This window comes from Eurypyga helias, unplaced genomic scaffold (assembly GCF_000690775.1).
Source record: "Eurypyga helias isolate BGI_N326 unplaced genomic scaffold, ASM69077v1 scaffold28580, whole genome shotgun sequence".
NCBI classification, from domain to species: Eukaryota; Metazoa; Chordata; class Aves; order Eurypygiformes; family Eurypygidae; genus Eurypyga; species Eurypyga helias.
In genome coordinates, this window is record NW_010228048.1 from 7011 (window position 1) to 29224 (window position 22214).

The 22214-nt window shown below is 41.7% G+C and overlaps 1 protein-coding gene across 1 annotated transcript; it reads right to left on the reverse strand.

Annotated features, from left to right (window-relative positions):
• Positions 1 to 1220: 1220 nt before the first annotated feature.
• Positions 1221 to 22012, reverse strand: ABCG1 (ATP-binding cassette, sub-family G (WHITE), member 1). Its single transcript, XM_010158291.1, has 14 exons — positions 22006 to 22012; positions 18604 to 18721; positions 17706 to 17838; positions 16258 to 16308; positions 12345 to 12490; positions 11522 to 11645; positions 10330 to 10444; positions 9503 to 9651; positions 9218 to 9319; positions 6359 to 6527; positions 5492 to 5592; positions 4867 to 5025; positions 3440 to 3558; positions 1221 to 1894 (listed from the first exon to the last, which is right to left on the reverse strand). The coding sequence occupies exons 1-14, from the start codon at positions 22010 to 22012 to the stop codon at positions 1666 to 1668; spliced, it is 1722 nt and encodes a 573-aa protein (XP_010156593.1). The 3' UTR covers positions 1221 to 1665.
• Positions 22013 to 22214: the final 202 nt, after the last annotated feature.

Below are 22214 nucleotides of genomic sequence, written 5' to 3' on the forward strand. Positions count from 1 at the left end.
TGTCACTAGGTAGTTTACTAGTATACACGCAGCCACAGAGTCTTTGAAAACAGTCTGTGAGCTGTGACTGCTGGGGGCAATGAGGTGCGCAAGGACTTTCTTCATCTACTCTACCGCCATGAGCTGCTGAGCTCCTGAACAGTTTGCTGATGCTGAGCTGCTTCCAATCTCCAAGACTTCAGCATCCCGATAGGAATAATGCATTTACAAAATGTGTAGGTCTGACTCGGAGGTCTGTGATGCTGAGGTAAACCACAGCAATGGCAGAAGCGGAATTTGCACAGGAGTTCACCAAGGTGTCCAGCACGAGTATGGGCCCCACAATTTCATTTTGGGTTGAAAATCCAAACTCGTGAAAATCAGTGACAAAATTCATATCAACTTGGTACCAGAATTCCCCCTGCCAAATTTACAAAGGTGAGACATGCAAAACAGACGCATGTTTCTTTTAATGGTTTCATTGGTGTTTAGATCAATTAGCTACTAATTCCCATGTCACATATGTAGGCTTTGGGCTGAGAACAAAACTGCTTGGCATAATGAGACCTGCAGTAGTACGAGGTCGTTTGTATACTCTGAGGAGAGCTCTGGTGCGTGGCAGCTCTAATGAACACTGCCATACAAGGCAGTCACAAGCGTTTTAACACAATACCCCATGCTTTGAGCTGGGGACAGCTCTTGCACTCCATCAGGCTTTAACAATCTCTTAGGCTTTAGGGATACATTCTGCTTGTACAATTTAAGAAAAAATGAGCCTTGGAGTGCTTTCATTTTTTTTTTTTTCCCCATTTGCAGGAGGTAGATCAGATAATGAGCAGAGTCAGGATTTCAAATATCACAAATATTGAGGATTTAAAAGACACTGCAAAAGAACATTTTTTCAATCCTTCAGCAACCGCTTGAGCACGTCCGACTGGCCGTGCTATCTATCGTTGCTTCCAGATATGGACCACAGGTTGAGTGCAGACTCAGAATCTGCCTTTTCCTCCTATCATTACAAGTTTCAGATATGAGACCCGCTCGACGAGTAAAGCACCAGAATTCTAAATTTAGACAGAAACAAAAATAATGACTTGAACCACTTCAGATTTGTTTTAAAAAAGTACCCATATTAAAAAGATCTCTTTACCTTATACATTTACAGACTTTTTGGCCAGAAGGGGTAATTCTGTGGAAAACAACTGCAAAATAATACATAGAAAACTGCAAAGATGAAACTCTGAATTTAAAAAGATGAAGTAATTCTATCTTCCTTGCATTCCCCATTTTGCATCTCATTACCCTGTCACCTATAGATGACATTATACTGTTCTGGCTACCAGGAACAGTACTATCTTACCACGAAATTGGTTTTCGTAAGGAAAGTTCCTGCAGCCAGGTTTTTTATTACAGTTACATTGCCTCGGTATTGATTTTCTCTGGCGTAAAATTCCCTTCTATTTCTTCTTCCTAGTTAAAGCTAGAAAGTGTAATGAAAACATGACCCAATCCAAATGGACTGATTGGCTTAACACTAGATGTCCACTATCCCACTGTGGTTTCTCTACGGGCTAGGTCGTAACAGCATCTAGCTGGGCACGGGAGACTGGCCTGCCGCAGTGAGACAATGTCAAGTGCCCTCTATAGCATGTCTAAACATCTTTCTACTGCATCGGTTTAGCTCGTTTACCTCTCTGCTCGGATTTTGTATCTGAGAACAAAATAGGCAATTAGGCGCAGAGAGAAGAAGAAAATTCCAAGAACAATGAAGTCCAGGTAAAGTTTAGCATTTTCTACATCCAGTTCTCTCAGAATGGCCTCTGATTTTTGAAAATGGCAAGTATCATCTTTGTCACAATGCAGATCTTCTCGGTCCAGTCCATAGATGGAGAGAATAACTCCTTCGAACCCATACCTGCAAGGAAGAAGGATGGATTACAAGGAAAAGTCGTGACGATCTGTTCAGAAGTACACCAGCAAGGTGTGAGCTCCCTAAGGGAGCTCGGGTGGAAACACCGAGGGGTTCACTGTCGCTCTGACACACGTCTCGGGGCAAGTTCTATCCCTGTTACAATCAAGCAAATGACATGTCACTGGCATTTTACATTAGACTGAACAAAGACAAAAGTTTTGCCTTTAAAGGCTTCCAACTGGTGTACAGTGCAATTTCTCCAAAGAAAAATGCTTAAATAGAAGCAGACTAATTTCATATTCAGAAATTCCCCTTTAAAAGTGACACCATTAATTCAGTTTTTTGGGCAACGGGGATATAATTATGATTTGGAGTCAGAAATACATTAAAACTGGCATAAATCTTGAACACCCCTTTCCTTCCACATGCTATAGTCTCACTGACAACTCACAGTTCCCACGCTTCTGCTGGCACTGGGTGCGCTCAGGATTTGACTCTGCGAGCAGATCCTGGGTCCCACGCTTACGGTAACGCCCTCTGGCTTCAGGAGACCCCACAGGGACTACACAGCGGTCTAAGGCCTCATCTGGAATTCTAGCTACTAATGCAGGGGGTGCAGTCTCTTGATCTTTGATAGGTCTCTGCGTTGCGACCTCACTTGCCAAACGAGAGGGTATTTTTGCTTGGGTCTTCTCAGTAACAGTGCAGTTTGGGCAGGGTGGGCAAAACAGGGATGGGGAAAGGAGGAACCACCTGCAAATTTATTTCTTCTTACTAAAGGGGCTCTAAAAGTACACAAGCCGTACACAAATTGATGGTGAAAGGACTGTTTATAAAGACCCATTCAGCTCCCTCTGCTACGTCCACTTCCTGATCATTTAATTCCAAAGAAAATCCATTCACCTCACCACATCTAAGTGTGAAGCCTGAACCAACCCCCCACGCTAGCCTCCAGAGGTTTCCTGATGGCAATCATCCCATCTTACGACGGCCGTCTCAGAGAGCAAGAGCGACATACGCAGACAGGATGTAAGATGCCTATGGTTCTTAAACCCCAAGTCTAGATTAGAGACGACACAAATCCCATGCCTCTTGTGGCAACACTACTGTCAAGTTTAAAAACAGGTCTTTATCCAACAAGTCTAGCTAGGATACAGCAGTGACTTATACAACATCTTCTTAGAAAATGAGGTGCTGGCATCAATTTCTCATTTGGACATACTTTCCTTATTATTTCAGAAATCCACTATTCCGAAATCCAGGCAGATTTGTGCTCCATGACACCCCGATGAATTCAAGAGAACGGACAGAGACTTGCCAGTGCATCAGATCATCACTGAGACATGATCTGTACGGAATGTTTCTATTTATTTCACGTCACATACCACATAAAATGCAGTGAGATGGGGTATACATCACGTACTTTCATACTCTAGAAGAATGTGCTGTGAAGGTAGTCTCCTTGGTACACAAAAAAACCAACCAAGCAAGCAAAGGCAAACAAACAGCATTTCCAACACAGGAGGTTAATGGCCTCCCTGGCATTACCTGACATAGGAAATGTAGGACATCCACTGGAGGTATGTTGGGATGGTATCAAAGCTGACAAAAAACCCAGAGAACAAAAGCACCGGTATGGCAGTAACTGGGCCCACAAAGGTGGCCACCTGGGAAGAAAAGGAATAAACAGTCTCTTGTCAGACAGCCAGAGGAAAAAGAAAATTACCTTGCTCTTTCATCTGATGTCTGCACCTCCAGTCCAGAAACCAGCCTTTAAAAGAATAGACTCTCCTTACAGCAAACCCTCTGTTCTGTGCCCATATCCAAATGATCAGCGAAAACCTATTCTCTTAGGCAGTGGGGAGCAATGCCATTCAACCCCTTCTGATAATGCTACTCCACAAAATTACCACACTTCCACATACCAAGAAGTTACTGATTTTTTTGGACAAGGTTTTTTGTGAAGATGACATTATATGCTGTTAGTGGAGGAAAAGGGGTCCCAATCCTCTTCCTAAACCCTGCTCCTAGATGCCTATACTGCTGTGCTGGTACGGGTCCTCTGAAGGACCTGAATCCACCAAGAAGTTTACAGATCAAGATTCCTTTGCTTCTCCGTGTCTGAGACCCTTTTTTCTAAACATTATACTCACTCACTACCGACTGGGGACACACAGACCTCCCTCCTCATTAACCCCACAGTAGCTTCCACTGGTCATAAGACTTGATGGAGAGGATAAGGAACATCTCCAGCTGGGTGGCTTTGGTGGGGAAGACAGATCTTGGCCCAATTCCAGCCTCTCCTTTTTTACATTCTCACCAAGGCAAAGGGCGGTACAGGAACCTCTGGGGTGACCAGAGGCACAGGGGTCATATGACAGGGCTATGCTGGTCTACACAGGGTGGCAGAGAGAGACACTGCAGAAATCTTGATGGCATCAGTGCATATTAATGTCAATATCATCTGTCATCACAGCACCACAAAACAGTCCTGCTGTGAAATGGTCACAGCACAGCACACCTCCTGCCAGGAAGCAGAATGGAATTACATGGCCACTTTCCAGCGTGGCAGCCACACCAACAGCTGCTTCTCTCCCTCCCTCGGCAGAGGCTGAGTTTCTGGGCAACCCTTTTTCTACCTTGCCTCCTGCAACCTTTTTGTGTGTGTATGGAAGAACTCCCTTCTGAGCTACTGACCCTCACGGCATATCTCCACTTTGCAGATGCACACAAACGCAGCAGCCTGGCATGAACAGCAAGTGACAATCCACTCAAGCAGGGGCAGGCACAACCCCATTCAGATGGGGAAGCAACTTCGGAGCCTCACACCCAGGGGGTGTACATGCTGTTTCAATTGATGCTAGTGGGAAGCATCACGTAGCTACATCAGACTTTTCGTCTGTCTTGGGAACACAGCAGCAGTCAGTGTTAGGAGACAGCAGGGCTCCTGTGAGATCCCAAAACACCATCAATACCTGGAGGGATGTAGAGGCTGCACCTATGAGAAGACCCAGTGACTGAGCCACCAGGGATGTCATGGTTCCCAGGGCTGCAAAGAGGACAAATCGGAGCGCGTCAGAGGGCTGCGACGTCATCCAGTACACGATGCTGCAGTAAGCCACAGGAAACATGATCTGCAAGGAGATATACTCGGAGTTAGGCCATTAAAGCCAAACATTCACTCTTACTCTGAATAACATAAAAACATGGGGAGCTGCAGTTAATCCACAGCTCTCAGCCTTTCCATTATATGACAGGCATAGCTGAGGAGAATAAACACATCTGCCACAGACTGTGATTGTCTATGTTACTGCTTGGGCATTAGAAAACAGATCCCACTCACAGCCCTTTTCACTTCCCCTTCTACTGAAAAACAAAGACGGTCATCTGCGTATAAAAAAATATTGTGTCAGGTCTCAGCTTTTGTGAAGTTCAGCTATTTACTCTTAGGCTGCTTCTGATCTGGACCCAAAGCTTCAGGACACACACGGACAGTTTCTCCACTCTCCGCATGGATAAAATACCAGTACTTATATTCTTGGTAAGTGGTCCTGCCATGAAAATGAATGGTCTTGTTTTATTGAAGAGTAGTGCACATACCTGAAAAGGAACATCAGCCATGGTTTTGGCGAGATAGTAGGCTTTCAGGCTGTACCAGTAGTTCAGATGCTCTCTAAGAAATACTCCCATCTCAAGAGGAACTACAGAGAACACAGAATAGTAAGTTAGGTTGTCATTGTGCCATATTGTTGCATGTAATAACATAGATCTTCCAATATCTAATTCTGTGCTGCTGCAGTCCCACAGTGGGAATGGAGTTCTGAGGCCTTTGACAGATCAGCTATAGTTTCAGTGATCTGTAATGAATGGTAAGAGGTCAGTCCTAAGGGTTGCTCGCTGTTTAGGTTATGTACCAGTCTACCCAGATGATCTGAACCTCCTTTAAAGAGGCTTTTTGAATTAAAAGTGGTATCAAAACTTGAAGAACCTGGTTATTACTTTTGGTCCAACAGGAAATCTAAAGTAGCAGCGCTCTCAGAGGAAGTAAGGAACAGTCCATATTGCAGGAGTTTGCTTCTGACACCACATCAATATGCTGATCTTATGCATAAGTGATGACTTAGAAGTCCTAGAGAAATTATTACATCCTCCCTAAGAGCAACCACAAGCGCAGGATGTGGTCAAGATACGCTGGCACAAGGGGAATTCCAGTCCAGGATTGTAAAAGTGAACTGTCTGGGTTGAGAAACACTGGCAAAACAGGGGAGAGAGAGGTGCCACTGGACTGGCCTGTCTCTGTTTGCCTCTACACAGCAGTTTAGCCAGTGCAAGATTTATCCCCACACCTCTCTTAGAAGCGTAAGCACAAATCGATGTCATCTTATACGAAACAGATGCATTACAGCGCCCCCCCCAGCTTACTGCAATCTCCTTGTCCACTGATGCAGCAGAACAACTGGTACTCACACGTAAGGACAGTTGGCATGAGCGCAGCAAACATAAGAAACAACATGGAAAAAAAGAGGAATCCGGAGTTGCTGAGTACTTTCTTAGCTTCATTGCCAATGCCTAAGTAGAGCAAGCCGATGAGCAGTCCAATGCCAATGTGTGAGGTGATACGCAAGTGTGTCAGGACCTAGAAGCAAGACAAGAGTGGTATTTCTCATCAGAAAGTCTGGGCTCCAACACAATGACAGTATGACTGAAATAAGATAGACAGATTGCAGAAATGGAGTACTTATGTCCAGAAGAACTTACATAGAAATGTTCATTTCCTAATGGCAAACTAGGCTTCAGCTAAGGAAAACTTACAGTAAAGAACTTCCCACTGTCTATCAGACGCACGGATATTACAGTACAGACAATTCCTCCCTGTAAACACAGGCAGAAACTGCAAGTGCTGCAACCTGAAATCTTACTGCCTGACAAGGTCATGGAGTCACTGGCTGTCATTCACCAGGAGCAGCAGACTTTCTAACTAAAAGATGAATTTCCCACAGCTGAAGGGAGGCAGAAAAGGGATTTCAGGCTTGTATAGACCAAACTAACTTAATCAGGCACAGATTAGCCTTTTGTGCCTTCTCTGCAATACAGTATTCCGACAAGAGGTACAGAAGAACAAAAGAAATAGTAAAATTTGGAACAACTATAAGCCTTTACAGTTGAGCAGGGAAAAAAAAAATCATAAAGGCAACACTGTTCTTCAATCTATGCATGAGAAAATAAGTTACAGTTTCCCCATCTTGCAGATGAGGAGAGGACAGTATGATACATGGCTAGTGCTTGTTCAAGCCTGAGATACCCTCTGCATGTGTACCGGAGACATTCTGATCAGCTAATTGAGCAACACGGAGAATGTGAAGCTGCATGTACACTTTGGATTACAAAAGCCCTCTCACAAGAGCAAGTGGGTTTATTTTTGACCAAATATTTACTACCAGTCCAGATGCACAAACTATTCCAGACTGCAGGAAGGCAAAATTCAACTTGGTTAACACTTTAATGACAAATGCGCTATAATGTAAAACAGCAAGGGAGAAGAACAAGTTATGACAAAGAAAAGTGCTGGCAAAACCTCAAATGGGCGTAATAGAGGTGGTCTGGAAATAGAGAGATGCGCCGTACCCACTAGAGCAGCATGGTTCTGCTGTATCTTCCCAACTACAGCAGTGGGGAAAACAGCTGATTGCTTTTACTATGGCACTCAAAATACTGTGTCCTTTTCTGAAAGGGAAGGTCTCTTCTCCCGAGTAACAAGCAGAAATGGCCTCAGGGGAGATTCAGACTGGGTATTGGGAAAAATTTCTTCACTGGACGGGTTGTCAGGCATTGTAACCGCCTGTCCAGTGGTTAAGTCACCATCCCTGGAGGTACTTAAAAGACTGTGGATTAGGCACTTAGGGACATGGTTTAGTGGTGGACTTGGCAGCGTTAGAATAATGGTTGGACGTGATGATCTTAAAGGTCTTTTCCACCCTGAACAATTCTAGGAATATTGTAGTTATCTGACAGGAGAGGCCTGGACACAATGATCCAGTAGGTTTCTTCCAGGCCTGTAGTTCTTCTGTGTGGACATGTCCGCACTGGAAATGGTACTGTCCTAAAGAGATACCTGCTGGGGTGCAGGGCAAAAGCAGCGTAGCTGGAGCATGCGGAGCTCAGTGAAGATCAGCTTAGCCTGTCACAAGGGTAACTCACTCGTGCTGAGCTCCACAGTGCTCCACTGCTTTTGGTTTCCAAACCACCTCGTCTGAATCCACCACATGCCCACCGTATAGATGTACTGTCTGGCTTCTACCCTTTCTAAAGAGAGGTATATCAAATAAATACATCAGTATATATTGTCTTCCCCCAGTCCCATCATGTAAAGCACGGGAAACCTTATAAAACACAGAAAAAGCAGCAAACCCTCTTCAGCTGCAAATTTGCCACAGAGAAAAGCACTTGGTCAACGAGTACCAATTACACTGTACACAGTTCCTTGGACAGCATGTAAGGTCTAATTGAGGAAGCTCATCTCCTCAACTCACACCTGTTAATGAAGGGACAGTCCTACCCAAAGAACATTTCAAAGCATCAATCAGACAGTGTAAATAGTCCTGTTTCTTAAATTCAAACAACTCAGCTACTTAGAAATCAGAAAAACTTCACTGAGATAAAAAAAAAGTCCTACTGCATTTTGTTAATGCAAACCAGGCACCCAAAACACTTAATGAACACATATGAAAACTGCAGGGTTTGGCATTTTGAAAGGGTTGTTTATTTTTAAGAAAAAAAGGTGAAAGATACGGGGTTTTTTTTTCCCCTTAGGAATGAAGAGTTTCATTATGATAGTTACTTCATCCTGATACTAAATGTATGAAAACAGAATTGTTCCCTTTTCAGAGAAGCAGAATTTTTATTTATCTATTTTCTGTTTCACAAGGAAAAATAAAGACTTTAAGTATTAACCTTACATCACACTGAAATTATTCTCTCTGCCACTCTGAATTTTCTGGAAAAATTCATTTTGTGACACACCAGTCCAACTTCCCACTCACTTTTCAGTAGGATAAATAACTGTGTAAGGGACCTGCCAGTACAGAGAGGATTTAGGCTTCATGTTTTCAGGCCGGATGCTTCTGAGTTCCTCTGAAGAAAACTGTTGTTCACAATGAAGACGGTACAGTTAATAGCAAGACTGAAAGATGAGTCTCTTTCCTTTGAATTCTATGACAATCTTCATGCATGGACTGTTGGACAGGACCTTTAAGGCATATTAACACTATGTCACAACCAACTGAATAGACCTTTTGGCTACAAAAGTTATTATAAGGGCAGTCTTACCGAATCCCTCATGATGGTGAGAAACGTTCTTTTGAAGAGGATACAGAACTGGGTTAGGCAGCTGGCAGAGAAGCTGTGGCAGCCTTCTGTGGAGGAGGAATCCTGCGGAAACACATAAAAGAATAAACTTCTTTCTTTGCAGTATCTTGCTTAGTTTTCAGTCACAAAACCCCACTCTCATCAGCTGAATGTGCCCAAGAACATTCTCTATTGACCAAGGATTTAAATTCTCTTCCTCCCCCTCCAACTTCAAACCATGCCTGTTAGTTGTGATGTACAAAATACCTCTTCAGAAGGCCGGTGCCAGAGGAAGGGATTCAGCTCATTCTCACCACCAACATCTCTCTTGTAGTCTGTGTCACATATCCTCTCCCGCACTGCCCTCACCAGCCGGCTGTTCTGGTCTCCATATTCACCAGATGCTACTTCCATAACTACACAAATCAGAAGGCAAGTTACTGATTTACACAACTGACTAGTTACAAGGCTTATTATTAGACCCTCTTGATTCTGTAGCGTTGACAGAAACAGTTTTGTCTAAAACTGGCTTTAAAATGCCACACCCAAATTCTTATGAATACATACATAATTTAAATGCATCTTCCTGTAAATCTCCAGAATGCTCTTTTCATCCTGGAAGTTAAATGAACCATTTTATAGGGAAGGGAGTAAATACAGGATAGTCTTGGTAATCAAAAATTACAAAAGTCTATTTTTGTGGTCCTTATTGCTTCTTTGGAATTAAGAAACAACACTGAAAAACCCTCAATGCTATTCACTGTACAATACCACAGTGGTACTGTTCAAGATCAAAAACCAGAATACTGGAGCCACTTGGAAAAGCCACTAATATTAGTTACTATGAAACACTGAACTATGTTTTACCTTTCATTTCCTGCACCTGGACTTCCACCAGAGAGAAATATTCACTAAATTTTACCACTAGATGGCATTCAAATTACTTAGAAAAAATCTGAATAGTTTTAAATTTTGGTACATGTATGTCAACATGCTTATATGTACAGAAGTGTAAAGCACACCATGGCCCCCATTACCCTCAAAGTGCTAATCAAATACAAAATACACTGATAAACTATTCAAATTATCCTTACCAAAATCTGCTGGATTGTGGTAGGTTGGGCAATTCAAACCCAAATCTCTCAAGTAAGGGACTAGGTTTAATACCTTCCCACGGTAAATGCACTGACCTTGACTTAAAACATAGAGCTGAAAAACAAGGCAAAGAAAAAAAAAAAGAAAAAAAATTGAAGTAGCATCAGAATATTTGAACCTGCTATCTGTATGACAGCAATCCATGAACTTAATGACCTCTTCTTGTTCTTGTAGGAAGAACACTTTGAGAACATTCGCCACCACCTGAAACTACCTTTGCATGGAATTACAACCAATGGAAAATGAAATGCTGAAGTTTTGAATTCTTCAAACATTCCCTCCAGGACTTAAAGCACGTTAATATGGAAACAGACTAATTCCAGCCTGAGACACATGCTGAAAGTAGGCAAGAAACTGGATAGCCAAGCCATCTAACTTCCACACATTGTGGATATTTCGGCGTGAGATACGGCTGGTGAATGCAGGAATGGAAGGAGAGGCAGTACAGCACAGTAATGGAAAACAGCTTATTATTCTTACTTTTAGCCACACTATTGACTTTACATCAAAATCCATGCCAGACTGGCAATCTACAAGAGCTTGTTCACCTGTGGTGTAGCGGGTTTTCTCTTACTTCTCACAGGTCTAATTTAAGTCTCCTAACAAGATTAAAGTAAATTTAAATCTAACCTAAACACACATGGTCCACATTCTGGTTTTAGGTTGGAGAAAAGATCTCCAACTGACTTAATTTCAATTGTTATTATTATTTCACACGAATAAACTTCTCTGATTTTACACCTGTGTAGCTAGGATGTGGATGTGTACTAACAACATTGCAAGCTCTGGCACTAAAGCTCTCTTGCTCTTAAATAACCACTCATTTACTTTACTGACAGCCCTATGCCCAGGAGCAGCGGTGGGTGAAGGCATGAAAATGACAAGTGCCACAATCATGATTTCACAAACATATCAGCCAGATTCTTTAAAAACATTAACATGAAAATAATGGAAACAGGCAGAGAAGAAGGGAAAAAAAAATCAAAAAGTATATTCTGCTCTTATTAATTTAATTTCCTTATTTGATTTGGAAACATAGTCTAGAATTATTAATGTTTTTACATGGAGAGTGTAGCCTTGAAAATGTAACCCACCTAACCCACACATAAAGAGACAGTTTGAGAATAATACCTGATCGAACAACTCGAACAGTTTAGCACTGGGCTGGTGAATTGTGCAGATGATGGACCTGCCACCCTGGGCTAAAGCCTTCATGAGAGAGACAACCTGAAAACATGACGCACTATCCAAGCCGCTGAATAAAAGGAAAGAAGCAGTTTGTTACCCACACGTCCATAGACACCACTCAAAACTAGCACATGTATTTGTTACTTTGATCTCTCACTATTATCCTTTCATAAATTTTCTCTGTAGTGGCTTAATCTTATCATATGCCAACCTTATGTTTGTATTTCTCCATCAATCTTTTAATTAAGCTGGAAGCATGCCTGAAAACAAAAAACAGGAGTATTTGCCAAGCTGTCTTAAGGGACTTCTACATTTTAGGACTGCAGATTTAAATGCTCCCAACTTTAATGAACAAATCCATATTCATAGCTCTCGTAGTGTCCTCCTAGACTGATCACAGAATTTGATTCTAAATGTTACATTCATTATTAAAAGTCAAATTTTAAAATGCTTATATTCACACTATCTTTGCTTGAAAAAGAAAACTCATGCCACAATCTGAAAATAATTTCCTCTCTGTCTTCTTCCTTGTTTCAGTTTGTGCCTCCCTTAAAAATTATTCCTAGTCCCACGGTCCGGCAGTTACAGCAGCGACCCAAGGCACTAAGTACCCAATTCAGATTATTTCTTGTGGCCTTATTCAGTATTTAACAGGCAACACAAAATGAGCCTCTTCCATGGACTTAGAGGTGAATAACCTTTCTGCAGCGCTGTTCTACTACATAAAGCAGTGTTTGTCTATCTTTAATATTTGGCCTTGAAGTACCTGGTTGGTTCATCAAAAAACATGACAGGAGGATTGTTCACCAGCTCCAAAGCAATGGCAAGACGCTTTCTCTGGCCTCCAGAAAGACTCCCAGTCCTTGTACTGGCACATGCCAGTAAACCGAGGGCTGTCAGTATTTCCTTTACCTAGAGGAAACACAACAGCGTGTCATTTAAATTTGTTAGCACACAAGAAAAGCCTCTTTACTGATTTTCATGGAGAACTAAACTAGCTCACACTTTTGTTTCACCATCTATACACCAACGCCTTTTTCCATGTAATGCAGGAAAGGCAGATCTTAAATACTGCTTAAATTCAGTGGGGCTTAACAGTCTACCATTTCATATTTTAACCCAAATTCTACTTGTTTGTCTTACACGACTTGTCTCAGTAAGGAAGCCATGCCTTTGAAAATGGAGTGGAAATCAGTTCTTCTACAGCACCTCTTGGATACAGCACCAATATCAAAAGAGCTTGGCAGCATGTGAGGAGTTATCACACAGTGAAACCAAGAAGTTTCTTTCAACAGAACTTCTAGGCTGTATTTACAAGGGGCTGGAGAACTGTTCAACAAAAATCAGTGGTTTCTATAGAGCAATGACCTGCTTTTTCCTCCATCTGTTCTTCATTCCACTCTTGAAAGTGCGGCCATTGATTTTTAAGTGTTTTCATTTTCCTCAGAGCCAATTCAGTTGTCACACGTTTTCTCTCAGATGTTTGGGATTTCCTAAAGGCACAGCCTCAGGAAGGGCACGGCTTGTTCTAGGGTCTCTGCAGCAAAAGGAGAACAATCCCAGCTGCCAGGAATTTTTCTGTTTCAGTGATTATAGATCTGGTCTGGTAGCCCTATATGAGGAAAAGAACTCTTTGGCATGGGTAAAAATCAGTGAATTCAAGTTATATTGCTCATGCATTAAAATTCCACTACTTCAAAGGTAGAAAGAAAGCGCAGACATACAATTCTTCACTGAAGTATAGGACAAGGAGCCCATCAATTTCTAAAGTAATAGTTGCTTGGACGGAGGGAGTTTTCAGAAAGCGTGGCTAACATGGTAAACATTGATTAGGCGAACCAGGGCCTGACCCTTCACTTGTCCCATTTTGATTTCCCGGAGCTACTTCTCTTTGAGAACACTAACCCTTGTTCTCAGAGAGAAGAGGCCAACTACCTCCTTCCCTTTATCTATAGGAAGGATGCTATGGGACACAGGCAGCACAAGCTAGGTCAGCTAGAAACATAAACTATGGTTTGCTGGAGGATTTTACACTCATCCCTGTTTTAAGCAAGCATCTGTGATTTTGCTAACACAAGTCCATAAATTCGTAGCATTCTTCTATGACAAACATTTACCTTACAATTTACAACAATGAAATGAATGATTTAGTCCAGCACAGGCCAGGAACACTAACCAGAAAATCACTGTCCTTCTAATATGTGTTGAATAAATGCATACAGCACAGGTTTTTCCTCAAAGAGCTGTTTGTAATTACACTGACAGTGTGAACAAGTGAATTAATTCACTTGGCCTACTTACTAAAGTCTAAATGAATTAAGACTTTCAAAGTACAAATAAAATAAACAGCTGTTTCTAAAGAAATGTATTTTCCAATTAAAAATCTGTGTTTAGCTTATTTTTTTTTAAAAGTATTTGAGAGAATCAAAGCTCTCTTAAGCTACCAAACGTATGTTGATTTCTGCAAGTTTCCTTCTCTGGAGCTCTTTCTGATTTTCAAGGGTTCTCTGACATTGAAGAAATATCCAATGTTCCAATTTGGAAATAAATACAGACAAAAGACAGCCACAAAAAAGGCTGTTCTGCCTCTGAAGTTGCCACACTTTTCACATTTCAGGCAAAGGGTATACTTTTTACCAGGTAGGTCAGAAAGCAGTCTCACCTTCTCCTATACAAACCTCAGCTTAAGAATCACAATACTGTCAGAGGCACCTTTTACTAGAAGAAGAGACTCCTCTAAAATTATTAAGTCCAACAAGCCAAGTTCAGGCTTCTGTAAGATTAAAAAAATGAATCAAGCTGGCATCTGGGGAAGAGCAGGAAGCCCTTCATGTTCCTGAGACAGCAGGCCACAACTTCTTCATGTCCATGCTCTACTCCCACTCCAGTGTCCCCTGATCTCCTCCTTCCTCCTGCACAACTTGGCTTCAGTTGAGTCCTGCAAGGTGGCTTCTTCCGCTCACCTATGTGATAACCTCGTTTGCCCAAAGAGAGTCTCCTCAGTGCTTTGGGAGCACAAAATGCACCAAAATTAAAATCTCATCCTTTTTTCTTTTTAAGAAAAAGAACACTAAAAAATCCTGGAACACCCCAAATTTGAATTTTACAGGAGTAAGCATAGCAAAAACATTGTGAGCATTCTATGCCAATAGTAACTCCCTTTCCATTGGTGCAACAACTGAGTTGCTAAGCCACTAGAAGACTTCTCCAGAATAACATACAAGTCCCTAACAAAGGTAGAAGGAGCAGCCAGCTTTCATGGAAGGTAAATCTCAATGTTAGCCATGGGTCCATGTATCACAAGGCCCATTAGCCCTCAGCATAGCCTCCACATGACAGAGGCCTCCTCCCCCTCGAGGAGGCAGTGTATGAGAGACCATACTGTCTCCTTGTTGGTATTGTCTTATACTGGACTGAAATACAGCCTAAGGCCAGCCAAAACACCTCTGAACCTTTCTGAGGTACCATTTTCACTTTTCACGAACTGCTCAACAACCTGAACCACCTCTGCTTTCACCACTGCTGTGATCTTTTGTTTATGTTTAGCTCCAGACATTATCCTCCCTGGACATATTATGGTTTTGAAACACCATATGCTGCTGTGCAGCACCAAACTGTTCCTCTCCCAGGCTTTGGCACGCCCCAGTAACTCCACCCGAGCATAGACACTTGAGCTCCGAGTCTCCTTCGGAATACGTCAGCCCAGACACTTTAAGTGCAGAATAAATGAGTAGAAAGAACACATTTCCAGCCCTTCAAAGTATAACTGAGGTAACCAAATCAGTTGAGAAAGTGACAACATATACAAGCTAACGCATCAGAAGCCATTTTGTCTGGTCACACACCTCCAACGTATTTTCTGCCTTTTATCAGAACAAATGCCGGGGAGGAATCATGGCACTTGGATGGGCGAGAGGAGCTCACTTCCTAGTGCAGGTCCAGCTGGGTTATAGGTCACCGTGGGCAAAACCACCAGAATTTCTCTCCCACTCAGGAAAGTCTTATGTCAGCCGCAGGCAGAAGCAGGACAGTGCAGCAAACATGCAAGAGTAAACTCAGCAACTCATTCCCAGTGTTTAAGAAAAGATGCGTGCATGTTTTAGCCTGGCTTCCTATTCATCCAAACCTCGGTCACCCAACACAGCTTCAAAATAAATCAAGTCTGTACCTTAACTGCAGCTGCATTAACTTGTCCAGTGCAACAAGATGCCCAGCAGCACAGCCATAAAGATCAACGCTTTCAAACATGAGCACAGAAATTTCTGCAGCAGTTACAAGACCTGCTGAGGTTTTCATCAGTCCTTGGAAAAATTAAGGCCTGTATTCATCACTGCCACACATGGCTGATTCATCTCACCACACACAGCCTGAGCCCTCTTGACATACATGTAGGAGAATCTAAGGTGCTAAGATCCACTAAAGGAGTCCTACAAAACCTGTGAATTTACTTCTGTAATCTTTTACAGTTATCTACTTAGTCTCATGCTGAAAGCAACCTTTACAGAGACTGTAATAAACAAGCCTTCATGACACCTGCCAACTTTGAGGACATGATTTATTCTATCATTACAAGTCCAATACAATTCCATGTAGGATAAAACCATCTCCTTTACAGAGCTCACTTCATGGACCTCTTTGGCAGCCCCCAAAATTGTCAGTTTGATGGACAGTATACATACCATTTCTCTCCTGCCTTCATCTTTCTCTTGAAGTTTCAGATGAGCAGATACCTGGAATGCAATACAATGGAATTTGATTTTGAACTGGTCTGAAGCACAACCACCAGTCACAGTGGATTTCTCAGGCAGAACATCCCAACGTACCATTCAAACAACTGCTTTCAACTCCATCAGGAAAAGTTTAAGTTGAACTATAATGTTCATTTCACAAGCATCACATATGCCTGTGCGGTAGGTAGCAGAGTATAATCTGACTTAAGCAATCATTCAAGCATCTGACAAAACTGTATGGGAAAGAAAGGCCATTCTGCAAGTCAAAGAGCTCGAGAAGATGTGAGAGTCATGGTTTTTTCAGAGCCACTAACTTGCCAGGCAATGCTAGAATCAGAGTTTTTTTGAGCTTCATCCATATCAGAAGGATAACCAAACTGCCATTCTCCAGAATGTGAACAAATGAGTACAGAAATAAATAATCTTATGAAAGATGTCATCTGTTGTCCTAAGAGGCAGCTCGAGAAAACATTATGATTAACCCTTATTAGAAGCAATTAAACTGTTAAGTAATTATTTTTGTCAGAACCCTGATTGATTAACTTAGACAGCAAATATCATCTGGGCCCAATTCTACAAAAGTGGTCCTGTGGGATTCTGACTACAATGTTCAAGTAAACAAAAGAGAAGAAAAACTTCCTTGCAGAAAATTAGCCACATAAAAACTACAGTTATTTCTTCTGGCTTTAAAATTTGTGAATTGATGCTGGCACACAGTATGAGCAACCTTAGCCTTATCTGGTAACATCCTCTGAGAAAAACTGGCTCGTTTCTCAAACTGAGCAACAGGAACTTCAAGATTGATTGGTCAAGCTGGCAACTAATAAACTTCTTGATGCTACAAAACCCAGAATTTATGTTGTCTGGAAGTCCTGGGATTATTCTGTTCCTGTTGTTTTCCTGTGAAGAACTGGAAGGGATTTTATACAATGCCTTTATTAAAGAAAAGACACAAAGAAGTAGATGTAACAAGACAAACCATGCTGAGGTCAAAACAGCACTTTGCAGTCAGAACGTGGAAGAAATGGGAGAAGGAAAGAGACAAGGTTATTCATCCACCACCCAAGAAAAAAAAATGGTCCCTATAAAGGCTCATTCCGTGCAGAATTTCAGGTTTCATTCTCTAGGAGATCTAAGGAGTAGGGCCTTAGATCTTCTTCCAAATCATAATGCTAGTCACAAACTGAAAATGATAAAGCTAAGGAAGCTCAGACAACCCCTAGAAGAATGAGCCTGAAATGGAATTCAAGGCATCATCAAAGTCCCAGCACTTTCACCGAGTGGGACCAAACCAAGATAACAGCTTGTGGCATTACCAGGAGTAAGCAGGTGTGCACAATACACAGATTTTCTGTATTCTCACTCTCAAATGAATCAGAGCAAGAAACAAAGCTCACCATCATAGCTTCCTGGACAGTCAGATGAGGAAGGAGCATGTCATCTTGCATGATGTAGCAGGAGACTTTGCGAAAAGAGCGCAGGTCCCGGGGCTGTCCATTGATGAGAATTTCTCCTTTCATTCCCGTCTCTCTGAAATGAACCAAGAAAATAACCAGGGGTGAATCTTGCCTTCACTTACGCTGCCACAAGCCTCAGTAATTGGAATTCTTAGGTGATTATTGCCCACTATAGAATAAAACTCATACAGTGGACAGGAATTAATTTATTTCATGATTATGCTCTCTTACACAAGACGCTTCAGGCAACACAATGAAAATTTTACTCAAAGTCAGTACAAAATGTGTGTTGTCTTATATGAATGTCTGAAAAAATATCAAGCTGCTCAAGTAATTTTTTTTTTTTTTTTTTAGGTTTCTCTATGCTGTTCCTTATACCCTAATGAGAACAACACAAAGACAATTTGTATTTGGCCATACAGGAGGGGATTCAATAAGATGACCCACAGTCACTTAACACACTGCAGTTTGGTCAAGAAGACACCAACATTATGAAAGTGGCAAAAATGACCTTTTGGGTCATTTTTTTCAAGTGTTTATAAAATGTGATTTTAAAAATATCACGAACATAAGATGGTGAGTCAGATTTGTTACACAGCTAGAAAGGAGAAATTTTTGTGTGTTTTAGACTTTAAACTGCTTCCTATTTTTGGATCAGACTTGGTAACAGATAAATCCTAAGTGACCGAAACAGGACAAACAAACAAAAAAGCAGTAAGAATCTAATTCAAAATCTGTGAATACCTGTTTTCTACAAAGAGATTTCTTCTGCTGTTGTCTCCAAGGGGCCATCAGGCTAGGTGATCTTATCTTACTTGGGATTCTCATTGGTACTGACCTGTATCCTGCCAGAATGTTCATAAGCGTTGACTTCCCAGCTCCTGAAGGACCCATAATTGCAACAAGTTCTCCACTGCTGAACTTCCCTGAAATTCCTTTCAAAAGGGTCTTATAACCTGGAAGAAGAAAGAAAAGTCCACTGAACCCTTCATAATCATGTCTGGGGAGCAATGAAAGTCCATTTTCACTAAACAATGATGGCAAAATACACATCAGTAGGTACCTACAGAGGGACTGATGCTAATATCACAACACCACAATAACTATCCAAAGCCAAATTCTGAGTGGGAGAGGCAGCCTCCTCCTGCGACACAAGTAGCATGGTGGGATTACACACTCTTCATTCACTCTAGGAAGATTTCCAAATAGGGCTAAGCAGCCTTGCTGATGTTTTCGAAGTGTCTTCTCAGAGTATTTTACTGGGATGCCAGTGTCTCTGTCAAAATATCTAATGCTCCACAGCTAACAACTCCACGGCCTTGGAGCAGACTGCCCTCCACTCACTGCTGCTTCAATGCCAAAATTCTGCCCTGTCACCAAAACAATAACTTCTTGGAGAGTAATAGCAGTGATCTCAAAGGCAAAGCCCTATGCTTTTCTTCATTCCCTTCTCAAAGTAGTATACAAGAAACACAGTGAAAGGAGACATACAGGAAAAGACAAATCTGCTTCATTCTCTTACCGTAAGGACCCTCTTATTGTAAGAACTCTAGAGGCTTGCCTAAACAGTGAGACTGACCCCAGTAACTCTGTAAAAATAATTCCTAGGGAAATACTTATTCCAGATTAAGAACATGCAGGTGTGTTTGGTTTGTTTTTTCTCATTTAGATTAATCCATTTCAGAAGACCACGCCACAAAAACTATGTCCTCAGGCAAAGCTGTTCTAGAATAACCACAACACCCACTTCAAATATCTCACCTTATTCCTGAGTAAATTACCTTTGTCAATAAACCTTAACTTAAACCCCAAACTCCGTGTTACTGTAGGTGTAAGCAAACTGGACTCCAATGAGAATTCCAGAGTTAAACTTAGTTGCATCCCTCTTGTCCTGCATGACTCCCATTTTAAGACATAACAACTGGGTGGGGAGGGGGGAGAGAGCCCTGACCATTATTTAAACTTCTCAGGATCTCTTTTTATTCTTCCTGCTTACTTTAATTACCAGTGCTTTTAGTTAAAACTTTTAATAATAAAAAAATATTAAGTATTGTGTCAAAAAAAACCCCAACCTCCTATGTTGAAAATGTTTCTGTAATGAAATTAAAACCAAAACAGAAGGGTGGAAGATCCATTTACATGCACTGTTGCGATCTGGTAATCAGTTTTGCCATATTGGTGCATATGCAGGCAGCATTTATATTCCAGATGTAAACAATCCCAGTCCTGTGATTATCATTAGCAGAGGTTGTAGCTGCAATGTTGAAATACTGTAAAAAAATCACGTTGTCTGCAAGCTCCTAGACTGCTCCTCCTTCTTCTGATTTCTCTTTCTTCCTCACTCTGTAATTTCTTGTTTTCCTTTCAACCCCGCTTAGCATTCTCTTTAAATCACCTTTTCTCTAGTCTCAGTTCACACTTTTTCAACGCCAGAGCAAACATTTGCACCACAAACATTAACGTCATGCTGCCACGGGGTCTCCCAAATCCAGAGCAAATGCACTTTTCTGAGCATTTCCCAGCCCAGGAGAAAAGCAGTAGCCACAAAAGCTCTCTCTAGAAATATTTGGTCCTACCGTTTTCATGGCAAATGTCCTAGAACATGCAACTGACCAAATGTATCAAAATAACAGTTTTCTTGAGTCCCTTTTTTTAAACAGGCCAGTAATTTTTCACTCTAAAATATTGTCCTGAACCTGAATGAAACAACCTGTTTGGAAGCTACAGGATATCATGGGTATGAATACAGTAGTGTATTCACGCTGCCTGGTTATGGCACAGGTCCTAAGAACAAAAGCAAAGACAACCTATCAAAAGGAACAGCTATTTGTAAGACAGAAATCTGTGGCACCCTGACAAGATCAACAAGCTTGTCCCTCATGCCAATGTCACCATCCCCATCAGCATTTGAAGGGAAAGTGCAAGGATGAGATCAGACATTTCAAACATGACAACAGTTACTAAGTGGGATCTACAAAGTCCTTCATACCCCATACAGTGTAGTGAGAACGAGTTACCCCCTCAGACTATTAAATTTGCAAAGGACTCAAACATTAGACTTTGCCACCAATTCTTTGCATTACGCACACACCTACCGCACACACAAGCTGTACCCAGCTGGGAACTCTTTCTCACACTGCTCAAAAGCTCGCCAAGTTGGCCTGCCATTAAGTTCCACGGGGACGGGATTTCTATCACTGGGTGCCACATGTAGTGCATGGGGTAAATTACTCACTGGTGTCTTGTCTCTATTCCCTGTCTGCCCCGCGAAGCAGTCAACAGGACAGAACATCACACGGCAACTCCATCAAAACAGTTTCTATTGTATGGATTTGTTCTGACCCAGATTTCCAGGGTAAAGGGTTCTTGTTAGAGTTTTGTAATAGCTCATTATGAGTTTCAAGATCAGGACAGTAAACACTGCACAAGCTTATCGGGGAGCATAAGGAATGTGCATTGCCATGAATACCGTTAAATACACCCTCATCACCAGAAAACATTATCAACATATATACCATTACCTAAAAACGAAGCCTTTGATATCACTGCGTGACTGTGAGAAGTCACATCACAACCATTACAGTCACTTTTCCAAACATAGTTTCACACATGATAATAATTTTAACTTTAATTGCAGTTATCTTCCCCCTCATTACCTGCACTTGTTTCTGCCCTTCTGATAGAGATTTCCGTTCTAAGTATCCTGCACACAATGTTAAATCAGAGTGAGGGACACCTCTGCAACTCATGTGCACAGCAGCAGAAGAACATGATTTAAGAAGAAATAGAAAAAACTATGAATTTTACATCAGGATCCAAATCACTAGCATTTTAAGTTGCTACAAATTCAAAACCATCGCTTCTTTTGACTGGAAGCACATAAAAAGACTTTCTATTACAAAGGTTAATTTAGCAAACCCATAAAAAGATTTGACACCGTAGCAGTAGTGTGACACCCAGTATAATCCTTTATAAGGAATTAAAGTCCATAAGTAACTACAGTCTTCTCTTTCAGAATACTGAGGCTAATCTTTACCTGAATCAGTTGAACTAAAACTTCTATATTGGGCCACATGCCTTTATCCTCTAACAGCTTGTTATAGAAGCACGACCTGGAAATAATCTGAAAAGTGGTATTTTTCAGAGTACAGTCCCACATACCTTCCCCCCCATTCCCAATGTTTTGGCATGCTATCTCAGCACTGTGGGTGCTCTGCTTGGGGCCATGGGTTAAAAATACCCGCCATGCTTGCCTCCTTTCCGCAGTCTTCAAGAGTGGGACCAGGCCAGGAGGAGGGAGATCCCTGGTTGGCCTCGTCAACCTCCGTAGGGTGTTACAGCCTGACCGAGTAGAGCGGTTTGGCCAAAAAGCCCAAACAGAGTAGCCAGCTTGGTGCTTATGTCTGTGCTAAGGTGTCTTATTTCCCTCTGCCATCCAGAGGGACCTGG